Genomic DNA, 15748 nt, shown 5'->3' on the forward strand with positions numbered 1-15748 from the left:
GGAAATAGTATGGCATTGCTACTATACTATAGGTATGCCTAGTAGTAGGTGGCAATATTCTGAACAGATTTTAGAACTACTTTTGTTTTAATCTAGCTTGATAGCAAATTGTTATTTGCCAATCAATAAAAATAGGAATGAAGTTGGAGAAAAGGTGGACAAAAATATCCTGGTAAAATAATCTAACAGGCAACCAGTTTAAAATTTCTGTGTTTGCACTGTGCAAACGCACAGAGGAATTTACAAGAAAACACTCCAGAAGCTCAGAAAACAGAGAAGTAAGAGCACAGATCATCTTGCAGTGATGCACTCTACATACCTTGTCAAAATAACAGAAATTCCATGGAGACTTAAAACAATCTTTCTTCCAAGTAAATAAATAAATAAATAAATAAATAAATAAATAAATAAATAAATAAATAAATAAAGCATGCTAAGGAAACATACATCAAATGAAAAATGAACTTAAAGAACTCATATATTTTTTACCTTTTTCGGAATACCAGGCTAATTGGCATGAGTGACTAAAATAATGCGGCATTCATTTGCTTAATGAGTGCCTCAGAAGTTTTTTTCTTCTTGTAAGCATGCAGTGTTCCCAACCATAAGCATTAAAAATAAATGATCTCTCAAGAAACCAGAGAAAGAAACCATCTTTGAAGAAACAGAAAACTGTCCTTTCAGCTTTGGACTCTGTCAGGTTTGAATTAGAACTAAAGATTGGAAACAAAAGTTTAGATTATTTTTGTAAAAAAACACATTTAAAAGATAAATGCCAAACATTTAGAGGTTTCAATAAAATTATGAACTGGCAGCTTACATATGCAAGATTTAATAGAAACTGAGTTCACATGAAACTGAGCATCGTATGGTTATGATCCCATCTGATTTAGTTACACTAACCTGACTCCTTTCTTAGGCAAAGGTCTCTAAGATTATTTGGCACACATGGCACTTTTCCTGATTGGCCTTGGAAAAATGAGATAAAGAAAATTGTTAGAAGTGTAGTTTTCTTTCAGTTTCAAAAAAGACACTGCTGATTTTTTTTTTTCATTTGTAACACAGTGGTTTGAATTTTGACATGGAAGTAGAGTTTATTTTGGAAATTCATCAGAAAACTTTTTTTTTCTAATATAAGAAATTTCTATTCCAACCAGTGACTAGAAAAGAGGTTGTGAACCTGCTCAGAAGAACCCGATGGGAAATTTTCCACAAGTGTTACCTTTGTGTTCTTGTCTTGACCCTATGCAACCTGCATGGAGGCCATGCATCAAATGTGCTGACATTTCCTTCCAGAAAGGATTTGTGCAGCTCAACTCTTGCTATTATGAAGTGGCTTGTGATGACAGTCAGCGCAGATGGACAGTATGTGTATGCTCTTCATCTACTTCTATTAAAAAATAATTAAAAATGCATCAAATACAGATCAGTGCACTTTGCATATAAAAAAAGTCATAGGGCACAGTCAGAGGTTCCTGCACTGAACTGGTGACTTTGGAGCAGCCTGGATTGAATTTGGTCTTTTGGAGCCACTTGTGCCCTGCTGCTCTTCATATACCTGCAGATATTTCCTATCTGGCCAAAAAAAACCCACCAATTTTAACTACTTGCCAAGGTTTCAAAAAGCCCCATATACAGACTAGCCTCAGGAAGCAGTGTGAAAATGCTGCGTAGATGCTGAGTTGAAATCACCCGAATTTGTCATTCTTCTAATTTGTAATTCCTGCCACTTGCCACTCCTTGTAAGCAAAGTCTTCTGTTTCCAGGTCTCCAGAGCACCATCTCCAGCAGCATGGCACTGCTGCATCTCTGTTGATATTTAATCACACACTTATGGAAAAAAAAAAGCTTTTAATTTTCATAACTTGCCATTATTATAATGCTGTCGTAACTATAGCTCACGTCTATAGATAGAAAAGACAACTTCTGCAATCTCTTTGGCAAATATAACCCAGAATTTCCATGCATATGTAATCTTTAAAAAGGTCTTAGAAAGTTAGTGAACCAGTTCACAGCTTCATATTGCACCTGATACTGTTTGAATGATGACTCCTAAAGGGGAAGTCCTTTAACAAAGATATGCTTCTATATAGTAAACTCAGCATAAATATAACATTGCCTATGATGTCACAGCCCCAAACTTGAAAAACTAGTGAAAGTGGGTTAAAAAGGCCTTGCTTGAATTTTTTGGGCATTCACAATGATCTATTTAAGCAAAATTACCTTGTTCTCTTATGTTTGCCTTTAGAGAAGCACTAAGATGGCTGCCAAGGAGCAGTTTTATCTTTAATCCACTGGATACACCTGAGATTTCTTAATGTGAAGAAATAATCTCTCATTAAATGAAGCAAAACCTGAAATGTCTGCATTTGGGATTTTCAATTAAAATGTCCACGTACAGATTCAGCCAACAGCCATAAATATGAAAGAGCTTGGTCCCAGAAGTAGCTTTACAGTAAGACCTGAAAATGTCAGAGCGCATAGGAGCTCGTACCAACGCAAATTGGTTCCGGGCTCTAGGATAGCATATTTTGCCTTGAGAAGGCAGCTCCTGCCGTAGATGAACAGACTGAAATTTTAGGGATGATTAAGAGGTCAGGTTGGGTACTGTGGGACCTCAGACTTGCAGAAAGAGGCAAACCTGGGATTGCCTAAGTGTGAATGGGAGGATATGACACAGCATGGTTGTACGGCAGCAGTCTTGTATCACCCTAGTTGTCCTGAATAAGGAGAGTAATTCTTCATGTCTCTGATTTTGCTGTTTGAATAAAGTGGATCATGGCTGATTTCGTCAGGAGAAAGGTATGACATGATAAGAGTTCGCAGTTCCTGGCAGCTCACATAAAAGACCTCCTTCTTCCCTGCATATACTTACAGAAATTTGAGGGAGATTAAGTTTTGAAATCCTGCCTTTGCAGAAGGTAGTGAATAATTAAGTAGAAGACTTGCCCTTTCATAATAAAAAATCATTGACCTGAAAGTGGACAGTGAGATCAGCTATTTTTGAAAAAGAAAAGGTTTTATTCTGCTTTAAATACAAAACTGTAGAACAAACTTGTTGTGGAAGTTCTTACCAGTGACCTGGGGTTAAAAATCAAAGGAATACCAGCAAATCAGGAGGGATGGTGAAAGGTAAGATATTTATGGGGTTGCGAGTACTCCTAAGGTGGCCACACTGCAGCATGGGAGCGATCTGCTATTCTCTTACTCCTTTTGAAATAATGGTATCCTGAGCCACAATGAATTCCTTCATGGGCTCCTAGAGGGGACAGCAATAGCAGACTCCAGTTCTGGTTTGAATCATGGGATACTACTGAAATGTCTCAGTGACAGAAGAGCTAGCAGAAACTGTTGATATTTTTTATTTTTAATTATTTATTATTATATTATTATTTTTTATTTATGGATAAGCCTTGAAAAAGGAACACCACTTTTCCTTCCCAAGTCTCCATTGCTTTGAAAGATATCTCTCATCTGAATCTCTCACTTGAATCCCCAAATAGCTTAGTCATACTTGGTCTTGATGCCTACTGGCCATATTTGCCTAGATGAAATAGCTTTCATGTAGTCCTGGACAGAGAACTCTCTAAGCTGGAGGAGTGACTCCAAGCGCTCCCTATAAATAACTTGCTGTACAGTATGTGGGTCTGGGAAAGAAAGATCTTCTCTGTTACATGGCCTGCGTTGTCCAAAATTGCAAATTGGCATACACACAACCCTGAGGGAGGGCTAGTCTACATGAAGGGTAATATTATCTACAACAACTAATAGGCTTTGGGGACTGCAGACACGGGACTGTGGCCATATTCACTATTAACTGCCCTGTCTTGCAAACCAGCAGCCAGGGCTCAGGTGAGGGTGAGAGAAAGGCACCGCATCCCATCTGCAGCTCTGGCTGCAAGCTTATTTCTCTTTTGCTTTCATTTTGTGAACTAAAATTGATAGCTCTAAAATAGGCAGACTTCCATCCTTAAATGGAAAAGAAAAGCCAAGCTATTTTGCTAAAAGTAAATGTGAAACTAATCACTTTGCCTGATTTCTAATTTTCATTAGATTCCTTTCATGTTATTTGTTCCTCTCTGTTTTCCATAGTTTTGAGCTTGGAAAGGCTCTGGCTGAGTAATTAATAAATTGGATTTCTGCCTTGCTGATTTGGAACTTAAATCTCTCAATGCAATTCATGGATTGCACTGGCTGCCTACTTTAAAACTTGCCAAATAGAGTAGTTGTTAGCAGCCAGTCTTATGTAACCGTCGCTGGAATGCAACTCATGGGCCATTCCAGTATGATCTGAATCAAAAGCAAGTGAAAGAAGAGAAAAAGTGCAGTCAGGGGAGATGTCCAAAAGAGGCTTATGCAACCAATCTAGGGGAGGGAGTCTGCCATCTCAGCAGACATATCCAACAGCTTAGCCCGTGGTACAGCATAGCTCATTTCCTGGCATGGCTCTTCCTCAGGGATTCTTAAAAACAATTTACATGTTCAAAGCTAGCCGTTATCTTATTGGCACACATGAAAAAAAAAAAAAACTCAAATAAAGATTGTTTTCCTTCTGAAGCACCCTCTGTCAGCTTGCACCACTGAAGTAGAAGAGCATATTCTGCATTAATCATTTGGAACATTAGCTCTCCATGAATATCTATAGTTTGCTAGCAAAATGTGATGCTTAAGTAGTGTGATTGGCTCCCCATGACAGCGTTCCCTATGGATACATACCTGTGGTTCTTTATCTGGATCAGGAAGCGCGATTTTAATTTCTGAAGAGTTTGGGGAAATAGTGCTGGTCTTACTAAAAGGTTGCTAAGACACCCTGGTATTTCAGACAGCAATTAGAGGAATGTAAATGAGTAATGGTGAAAAAGATTAAGATAGATATTTGTAAGGCATAAATAAACCCAGGTGTTTAATGCACTTCACTTGCCAGCAGTCACTGTATGCTGGATCCCTGTTATTTTGAAAATCCGCCCCCGATGACTGAAGGGAAACCAGTAAGCCTGGAAGTTTGAATGTGATGCTTTGTTTGAAAAATGAAAAAAGAAAAAATGTCAAAAGTCAGTACAAATGCGCATTCCAAATAAGATGCAAAAAAAGAAAATCTGGAACATGAGGTTTTCTTTTGTGCTAAATGTATGCTGCTGAAAAAAAACACACACACGCACGCACACATTGTGCTAGTGTGAGAACCAGGAAGTGAGAATGACCAAAGTGCCCAACAGTGTAACACACAAAATTAAAGGATGATAGAAAATGTAAATGTAAAAAAAAAAAAAAAACCCACAAGCGTCAAGGAATATGAATGTATGCGCATTTTCAAGGTGCTGAGCATTCAGACGTGTTTTTCTGTCATTTCTTTCAAGCATGGCTATGCTAGAAGACGTTGCTACTGAAGAGCTGTGGAAAGCTGAGAACTTATAAGGTGCTGACACCGATATTGTGGTCACTGGGAGTATATTCTTGGCAAGGTCAAAATATACTTGTAATTTAGGCCAAAGTCTTGCAGGGGTCAACTGCTAATATTTTTTGATGTTATGCAAAACAGGACTTGTGTACATTGACCTCAATACAAAATTTGGGATTTGGAATGAAACTTTGCGCAAAAACTGAAAGGGAGCAGTTTCAGGGAGAAAATGCCATGTCTCTTCAGGAAGCCAGTAGAGAATAACCCCCTAAATCTGCTGCGGTGGTGAGTAGCTTGTGCAGCAGTCAGAAGGTTAAGTTTTACCGGAGAAGTATGATATCTACCATTATCCTACAGACATGAGCGTGTTCTGCTTTCTAACACAGTTGTAAGCCTAAAGGTATTTTCAGAACAACATTGCAATTGCTAATTTACATTTCCTTAGCAGTCCTGTGTTAAGTACGTGATGAAGTTGGCTTAATTCCGTGACTATTGCCTATGCCTCCATTTCTTAGGATGGTCCTTCTGGTGTTCAAGGCCCATGTTATATGGAAGGAGACACATCAGCAGCATCTTGAGCAGCTGCACAATCTGTGATGTGGATTTGGGAGAACTCTGGCTGTATTTTAAAATAATCTAACCTCTTCAAATATCTAAACCTAAAGCTATAGTGTCTGCAGTTGTTTCCAAGAAAATGGAGAAAAGCTAGTGCCACAGTTTAATACAAAGCTGCTACAGATGAAAGCTGACAAGGAATGTGTTAGCTAAATGCTAAACCTTAAACTACTTTAACGGTTAGGTAATGGAATAAAGGAGTCTACAATAAATATGGCGTTTACAGTGCTAATTTAATCTTTAGCTTGACCAAGTATACTAGATGTTGTGTGTTCTGGAAGATAGTTTTTGCAGTGTTCTTGTAAATACTACAGCACTCATTGCCTAGGGGGATGCCAGACTAGGTAGATGGCCAAGCCTAGCAGGTTTCCCTGTGTCTTCTCTTTTCTGTGGTGCATTTGTGGCGTCAGGTGCTGTAATCAGAAATGTTGTGCTGCTGATGGTATGGCCAGGATTTAAAACGCAAAGCCACACCGAGAATCAAACTCAGTTCCTAATTATGAACATGATTGCCAGTGGTTGTCCTGACAGTCATGCTGACCTAAGAAAGAAAACACAGACTCAAAAGACTGCCTGATGTATCATAGGTCTTCATGCGTTAGAGGCCCTTCCTAACTACAGAGTGTTTGCATTCAGCTTGGGCCCATGCCCAGTACACTCTCAAATGGGTAGCACTGGGAGCAGCCTGGAGACAGGAGAGAAAAATCTTGCAGAATTTAGCAATAGCTTTGGAAAATCCATTCTCAAAATAATATTGATAGTTCTCACATTTCAGAATTAATGTATCAATTTCTCATAATGTACTGTAATTTGTATTTTAAGCATTGTCTCAAGTTTGATTGAAATGTAGCTTGACAAAGTAACATTAAAAAAAAGTAAAGGAATATAATATCAGTGTAGAGCTCTATAAATAATAGTTTCCAATAACTTTCTTAATTGAATAGTCTAAGGCCTCTTTGAAAAAAAAAAAAAAGAGCATGGCTTATTGCTGTTCTTTGGGAAATGGCAGTTAAGTTTTCTATGTATACAAAGAGTAGTTGCTATTGAAGAAGATGTGTAAATGAGGTTTGTATGACAGTTCTTTTCTAGAAAGCATGTTCTAGAAATCTGTACATGTGCTTTCCCCAGTATATTTAGTAAAGGCTGCAAGTTCCTTGTTTGGCATGAGGCTAGAGAAGTACAAGCTATAGTGTTGTGCTGGAAAAAAAAAAAAAAAAAAAAAACAGTAGAGTCTCTCCAGGACTGAGTTCTTGGCACTTCTTCTCTTCATGAGGATTGATGTCCACAGGAAGGTGGTTTCATCCTTCCTTAATAGCACCTGGCTTTTGAGTTTCCTAAAAGTCTATTTTTTGGAGGCTCCCAAAAAGAAAAGCATGCAAGAAAAGCAAGGCAATATATTCCTGGTTTGGGGATGCATGACAGAGATAATGGGACATTATCTTTTTTTTTTTTTTTTAATAAAAAGAGAATTTGAATGCAATTGTCTAGACTTTTATTAGCTTGTATGTGTGTGCCTTTTTTTTTTTTTTTCTAGTTAGGCTTGTTGATAGTGTATTAAATATTCGAGGGTGGCAAAAGATGTCTTCCTGTAACTGGAATAATCTCTCTGTTGAGCACAGTGTTTGGATCGCTGTAAAAGATGTCGGTACCAAGCACTGCATAAATTTGCATCATTTCCAATTTAGGAAATTAATTTTAAATTACAGATTAGAAAGCTGTATCTAATGAAAAATAATAATTAAACATGTTACTGGGGAGTCATGCACAAAACCCAAAGAGATGTTGAAACTCAAAATGAAAGAGGAGGAGGCATGTGCTTACATTTTTTCATGTATTCTTTCAGGTTGTTTTGGAAACCTGCAAACTTTCTATAAGAGGTCTTCTTGTAAAATCAATCTCAGTGTGTGCAAAACAGGTGTTAGCAGCAGCATGCCCCCTTCCAGCGCGACATAACAAGAGCGCGATTAAGATCTCAGTCCAGGGCAGGCTGACTTTTGGCTGCAAGTGGGTACCTGCACGAGCATGTCTGCAAGCACGTTTTTATTATTGGGCAGAAAGAACGCAGACACTTGAGAGAAATACTTCGGACATGAGCTGATGCACTGGATGGGGCAGGCAAGGCAACTGAAAATTTATGGCAGCATTTTTGATTTAAGCATCAGAGCATCAAATGAACTGAACACAAGGCTGAGCAAGACACACATGGCACTGTAAAGTTAGTTATTTCATGTTTCTCATCAAATAGGGATAACACTAAAATGGAGGCCGTATGCACAATCCCCTAAGGAGAGGAGGGTGATAACCTCTCCATCTCCGTGAGCTGGTCTCCCAGTAGCGGTTGTTGCTGGAGATGCTATCTCCTAAGTGGTAGGTTGGGAGATGATGCAGGGTAGCGTGGTTGTCCCACGTAGCTTGTGGGCTCAGGAGGGCACGACTATGTTGGGTCATGGTCTGGTCCTGTTTTTGAGGTTGCTTTGCAGCACTAGAATCTAGAAGTGGAATAGCTTAAAGGTAGAAACTGTATGCTGTTGCACATGGCGTGCAGGTCAGCATGTCACATGAGTGTGCTGGACAATGTGAGACGCCTTTGATTCTGCAAATCTCCTATGCTAAAGTTGGTCTGGTGTCTCACCGGAACAAGCAGCCCTCAGTGAGCATCTGTCTTTGTGGCCTTCTGCTCTACGGTCCTCCAAGTGAGGAGCACTCAAGTTCAAAGTTTTCCACACTTACATTTAATACAACCCACAAAATTTTGTTCACTTTTTCATCAAATAATGGATACATTTTAATGTGAATCTGTTATTAGTTCTCATAATTTAGGTATAGTAATAACAGATGTATTAAGAGAAAAATCTCATGTTTTGATGTGCTGTGTGTCCCCAGAAATTTTTAAATGGCGTCAAGTAAAAATTAAAGTTACTATATATTTTTTGACAATTTACAACAAATGTCTTCTAACCAGAAAAAAACTACCTGAGAATTAAATCCTTGGACTTGGCCATGTTACTTCTTACAATTTCCAATTGACTTGCATACAAAACAAAAACAGGATAGTAACAAAATTGGGTTTTGTTTCTCTTAAAGGTGAAAGTTAGAAAACGAGGTGTGCATGATTTCCGGGTCTTAAACCTCCCCTCTTTTTCCGCTCGATATTGCTTTATGGGATCTTGAGATGGCAGGGTCTTTGGAGGAAACAGAGGAGGTGCAGTAACAAGCCTGAGCACTGTCTGAGGAAAGGAAACAAAAATCATTATCTGTGGTCACTAAGGTGAGTGGAGCAGGCCGAGCCTGGCACCCTGAGGGCCGTGCTGAGAACTTGCCAGCTCATTGCCCTGTGTCTCACAGTGATGTACATGCTGCCTTGCTGAGCTGTGAGGACTCAGTTTGAACAGTCAGGGCCCATGGAGACCACAGCTGTGTCTTGCTGTGTGTCCCTAGTGGTTGTATTCAGTGGACGTAACAGTGGTGGGAATGCCGTGTGCTCCTGGACCTCTGTGCCATCAGCAAAGAGGAGGTGCTTTGCTGGCACTCCTGCTGCTCCCTTGCAGCAGCACCACAGCTCACTCGGCTCATGGTGGGGCAGCTGGAGACACTGTCTGTATTTATGTGTAAGGGGAAGCATGAAACTGCACTGTGTGTTTTGAGGAGGAATTGCTTTTTTGCCACCTACAGTAGAAACATATAGAAATATCCATATTCTGGTGAGCTCACTTCACTGAAATAAAACCATGCTCAGCACTTTTTGCTCTCCGTGGGTGCTAGTAGGTGCTAATTACTTCAGAAAACTGGGTTTTCAGATCCGTTGTTTCCCCAATTATTATATACATTCCCATGTGCTAAGATCCCATGCCTTTTAGAAAGCACATCAATGAAGTAAGGAGATGGAACGGCCTGTTCCATATGAATTAGTTTATTCTGAGCGATGTGCACGAGGTACCCTCTGGCCTCAGCATCTCCTTTGCTCTGGAGTGTGGCAATGTGCCTTGGGAGGGAGGTGTGTAGTAGAGCGCTTATCGGTGGGGCATGTGAGATAACCCATGCCTGGGAACCTGCTTGTGCAATGGCAACTTTGGACCGACCGTGCTGCCCATTCCCACCCCACACCGAAGGCACTGGGACTTCAGAAGTCACTTTAGAGATTAAATTACAAGTTGGCACCTGTGTTTTGGTCCTTGCCTGATGCGCTCTCCTGGGGGTATGGGTGACTGCAAGTCCTAGTGTGGCCAATCTGGTGGTTATTTGACCCTTTCCTGGGATGATAACTTGAACTTTTATTAAGCTGTATGCACATAAGAAACCTAATTGGGTAAACAAATCAGTCCAGATAGAAGAAAGAGAAATTAAGAGGCCAATTTTAGGGACTTTTTTTTATTAGTAGTATAGAGCATAATTTGCCTCAAAGCAGGCAAATTGGTGCTGCCTGTGTTTTAAAGCATAAAACCTGAAATGTTGGGCGAGTTCTTTTTCCTGCTATATTATGGCTGATGAACATGCTAAGTCATTTTTTGACCCCATTATCCCAGTAAATCCAGGTTATCATGAATATTCAAATTTTCAAGTGCTTAACATGCTGCAAGTCTTCTACAAAAGTAGCATTTTGCAATACATAGTCATATTATTTCTTCTGTCCAGGAAGAAAGCTACCCATGGAAGTTCTCCAGTTGTTCTACTTTCTGGAAGAGACTGGAAACTTTGGGATGAGCATATTGATCACAAATTATTAAAAAATGAAAAGAGAGCATTGTTCCTGTTGTAATAATCCTTCATTGTGGTCTCCAGATCTGTTTCTTTTTCTGTACGAAGAGTACTAAGAAGCAGATGAAGTCTTGTATTGCTTTGAAGTATTATGCTTGAGATTGCTCTCCTGAAACATCGCTCTGCAAACTGGTTTATCAAAGTTCCTCCAAAATAATCGCTACTTTGCATGTCTGTACGTGAAAACTGCACCTAGACTTCTGGATTTCTCCTTGCATCTGCCTTGTGGGGAAGAGGCCCAGCCATTGAGTGCTGTGCACACGTGCATAAATGGTGCGCAGCACCAAAATTTTCAAAGATCCTCTTTTGGGGAGGGCTTATTGTAAAGTGCTTTAAGCACCTCACTACTAATGGCTAGAAGTATTTCAAAAGCAGTGTATGGCAACGGCAGTGTAAATAGCTGGAAGGCATGCTAGCTTTTAGCTAGCAACAGTAAATAGCTGTAGGCAATTTATTTCCAAGGTATGTCAAGCACAGGGGTGGTGCAGAGGCTGAAGCAGAGCTGGGGCAGGCACCCCACCGTGGGAGACAGCCCGTCTCCTTTCTAGATTTATAGCTAGTCTTTGGGTGGGGGGCAACAGGGACCACGCTCTTGCAAACTGGTGTTATATGCGTAGTGACTCCAGGTGGATGAAATACCCTTTGAATATTTGCCTTAAGGATTTAAGGCAGTTTGCTCTGTATTCCACTTGTGGGACACTTCAGAGGTTTTTCTTCAGGGAGTTCTGTCTTTAAAACAAAACAGCACTGTGGCAGCTTTTCTTGCTTGCTTGCTTTTATTCCTGCTCTATATTTCTTTGTCATTCTTTCTTCTTCCTCTTTCCTTTTCTCTCTCTTTTCTCTTTAGTTTTCTGTTTCCATTTCTCTCTCTCTTTTTCTTTCTCTCTGCATCTCAAGTCTCTCTCTTGTTTATATATTTATTTGTTTAACTTGAATGCCTGTTTTCACAGACCCAACACTGCTTAAACAACCAAGTGACCTTTATTTCAGCAATTCTGTTATTTGGATAAAGAGATTAAAACTGCTACTGGACAGTTAGGATAGGACAATATTTCCAAGAAGCCTTTACCACTGTCACCCAGTTTGCATATGGCAGCAGGCAGGATTATCCCTGCAGAAATAGCCAACACTTTGGAATACTCATTCAGGCCATGGAGCTGCTGGGGCATTTGTGTTCACTGCACTGAGGCTCTGGGCATGGGGTAATGCAGAGCTCATCTTCAGCTGCAGCTAAGGTGGGAGAGGGGCTAAACCAGCATCTCTTCCAGGCAGGGGAGCACCCGGGGATTTTTTCTGCATGTTCCTGATGCAGGAGATCAGTTACGTTATTGGGGACACTGCGGGAGGAGAAGGAGTCTTAGGAATGCAGGCGGTAGGGAAAAGGCACCTGAGACCTTTGCAATGTGCAGGGCTGGGCGATGACCGCGCTGATCGCCAGGGCTTGGCATGCTGCATCTCCCAGTGTCCCTTCTAGCAAAGCCCACGTGTCTCTCTGCATAGCTTTGGAGCACGTTTCTCACGTGCACACTTCTGCTTAGCTCTGTAGCTAACGCTATCCAAAACAAAATGCTGTCTGTGGAATATAGAATAAGTTGCAGAGGACGGAAAAACCTGGAAAAATGCAGAAGACATGATCAGGGTATCCGGGTTTTGCCAGGAAACAAACACAGACTCAATTGGGGATTGCAGAGTGGGGTACGCGCATGGCTTCAGTGTGAATGTCTGCTCCTGCTGACTCACAAAAGCCCTTTCAAATGCTTTGGCTGTGGCTGGATGCAAACAGCAAGCTGGAGCAACACTCAGGGAGTATCAAGAAGCCAGTAAACTTGTCAGATAACAACCTAATGACCTCAGCCTGCCTCTGAATGGCTTAACAGCCGATATCTCTGCTGCAGAGGTAGAGATTAGATTTCTCAACTCTGTCTCTGTTGGAAGTTAATCCCTTTTATTGCAGTCTCCTTAAAATCGCCAAGCGAACAAAGTAGTGGTTTAGCAGCCGGAGGCTGCCATTTTGCAGGCTCCGTGCTAACCCTTCAGTGATACTTGGTCATGCTCCTTCTGCCAGAGGCCAGGAATCGGAAAGGTCCGTGCTGACCATAACGTCCCATTTTTGCCCAGGACTTGTGGCATTCTGTGGCTGGGCTGTGCATGTGCTGTGTTGCCGTGGCAGTGGAAAATCTGGTGAGAGGCAGCTAGTTGTTAGTGGTATTTAAAATTATGTAATTTCAGTCTCGTATGAGCTGTGCTATGAATTTTTAATAGCCTGTGCTCACAATTTTGGCAAGTGTGTGTGAAAAAGACAGGCCCTGCAGAAATATGTAGCTTTGCAAAGTGGAAAATTGTTGAGCTCCGACTGGAGAAGGTCTTCAATTAAATGGTTCTTTGACAGTGCTTCCAAATAGTCACCTTTTCCACTATTTTCAAATTGCATTAGCCTTGGAATTTTTTTATTAACCTTTGACTGAGTTTGAATACTTGTTCTAATAGCACGACTGCGTTTTTCAGACAATGATAGGGATATTTCCGTCTCTTCTTGTTTTTATAGCTAAAGTTTGCTCTAAAGTACTGTGAAAGCTCTTGCATACTCTTACCTAAGACTTTCACATTAAGGGAATATAAATACTGATGTCATTATGTGTGTGTGGTCTTATTTATTCTCAGTGGCAAGATTTTTGCAGGTAACTAGGGATGATGGTTAGCAGCACCATCAGGGGACATCTTTAAAAGTTGGAAAGCTCAACATCTTTAAATAACTGAATTGTGTCCCTGCTCTTTTGTCACACCTGAAAACCTTGAGCAGAGGCTGCAAAGCATTTGCTCAGAGTTCTTGGTCAGGTATTAGTCAAGGAGGAGCTATAAGTGCCTGAGCAGTGTTTATTTATTTATTTATTTTAATTTGGCTATTAGAAAGATGTTGCTAATATCATGGCTTGTTGCTACTGCCTTTGTGGAGTATCTCTTTGGAAGGGTGTTACTGACTTGCTCTTATGCAAGGATGGGTGATGGTCATGAATTACTAATCACTTTTGTGTTTTTTTTTTTTAAATTCAGATCTTAATAAAATGTCTGTTTATGTATTACCCTTGCTAGGGTAATAGTGATCTATGAGTTAGCCAGGGTTGGATGTCAAGACTGTGAATCAAATTCAGTACCTGTCTAAACTGAATGCACATACTGCCTTTTTTCTCCTTGCACTCTTTACACCCCTTTCTCACGATACATGAGGTTGCAATATATACTAGTCACTCAGCATGTTGTCTCTCACCTCCTTCCCCCCTTAGAAGTAACTAGGGCTAAAGGGGTTCAGAAGAAGATGGTTCCTGTCCCAGTAGAGTAACGTAAGGAGTTGTGGGGAAAGCAGGTTTGGTGGCGACAGTGCCCCGGGCTGAGCAGGACGTGAGCCCCATGGCAGCGGCTCGCAGCGGGTCATGGTGCTGGGCTGCCGGCCTCTGCCCGGACATCTGCTCTGACCCAGCTGTTACCATCTGCCTTTTGGGATCCAGCATGGCAAGTTTCCTTGCAATCCATTTGCTCTGACTTTGAGTTTTGTAGCGATATGGGCTGGGCCTTTGGGTGACCCCCTCTTGCTGTTTTCTGTTACAGAGCTCCAACATGGGAGGCAAACTGAGCAAGAAGAAGAAGGGGTACAGCGTGAATGATGAGAAAGCTAAAGACAAAGACAAGAAGGCCGAAGGAGCCGCTGCTGAGGAAGAGGAGACTCCCAAGGAGGCAGAGGCTGTGCAGCCGACCACAGAGACCGCAGAAGTGAAGGAGAACAAGGAGGAGAAGGAAGAGAAAGACGCACAAGTTGCTGCCAACAAGACGGAAGAAAAAGAAGGGGAGAAGGAGAAAGCAGTGAGCCAGGAGGAAGCCCCAAAAGCTGAAGCGGAGAAGTCGGAGGCCGTCGTTGATGCGAAAGTGGAGCCACAGAAGAACAGCGAGCCGGCGAGCAAGCAAGAGGAGCAGCCGTCGGCCGCGGCTCCCGCTGCCGGCAGCGAGGTGCCCAAACCCTCTGAGCCCAGCAAGGATGCAAAGGCTTCTCAGCCGTCGGAAGCCACAGCAACTAGTAAAGCAGATGACAAGAGCAAAGAGGAAGGGGAAGCCAAAAAGACTGAGGCTCCCGCAACGCCCGCAGCCCAAGAAACTAAAAGCGAAGCGGCCCCAGCTTCAGACTCAAAACCTAGCAGCAGCGAGGCTGCCCCTTCTTCCAAGGAGACGGCGGCGGCGTCGGAAGCACCTAGTGCCACTGCTAAGGCCTCAGACCCTGCAGCCCCGCCAGAGGAAGCGAAACCTTCTGAAGCTCCGGCGGCCAATTCGGATCAAACCATAGCGGTGCAAGATTAAATTGGACAGCCTGTTGAAACAACCACTTAAAACAACCTGTGTCTTTTTTTTATTTTTTCAGCTATACTAACTCGTTTCAGATCTGAAATAACAATATGTATTGCCCAGAGGAAAAAAAAAAAAAGGAGAAAAATAAAAAAAAAAAGATGAAAAGGATGTCCCATCAAGTTGGGAGGGAGGGAGGGGGGAAGATCCAAATAGTATTTTTGTGGGGAAATATCTAATATACTTTCTGCCAACTTGACACAAGTCCTGGATTAAAAAAAAAAAAGTAAAATAAATGGATGTCTGAAAGTACAGCACATCTTTTGTATCTGAACTGCTGTAAATGCACTCCACCAATGTATCAAAATCTTCTTTTTGTTCTGTAATGGGGTTTGGGAGTGATGCGTTTGATTCTGCCCACTGGGTTTGTGCCAAGGCAATCAGATCTTTATGAAAGCAGTATTTTCTGTGTTTTTTTTTATTTTATTTACAGCCTTTCTTATTTTGATATTTTTTTTATGCAGTGGATGAATGCCAACTTTCAGACAAAACCCACTTAGCTGTCCACATATTTCTCAATGCCAATCCTCCAATTCTTCCTCTCCAAATATTTTTTGGGAGTAAAAAGCATTCTCATCCTACTTAGCCTAC

At 41.3% G+C, this 15748-nt stretch overlaps 1 protein-coding gene across 1 annotated transcript in view; it reads left to right on the plus strand.

Moving 5' to 3' along the window:
* The window catches only part of BASP1 (brain abundant membrane attached signal protein 1), a 46167-nt gene extending 30591 nt beyond the window's left edge, over nt 1-15576 (plus strand). Inside the window, exon 2 of the mRNA XM_088528148.1 lies at nt 14372-15576. Within this exon, the coding sequence (XP_088384274.1) occupies nt 14381-15112 (732 nt within the window). The 5' untranslated portion in view covers nt 14372-14380 and the 3' untranslated portion in view covers nt 15113-15576. The remainder of the gene's footprint in view (nt 1-14371) is intronic.
* Nucleotides 15577-15748: the final 172 nt, after the last annotated feature.

This window comes from Tinamus guttatus, unplaced genomic scaffold (assembly GCF_059628265.1).
Source record: "Tinamus guttatus ecotype Peru unplaced genomic scaffold, ASM5962826v1 Tinamus_guttatus_pri_ptg000302l, whole genome shotgun sequence".
Lineage (NCBI taxonomy): Eukaryota > Metazoa > Chordata > Aves > Tinamiformes > Tinamidae > Tinamus > Tinamus guttatus.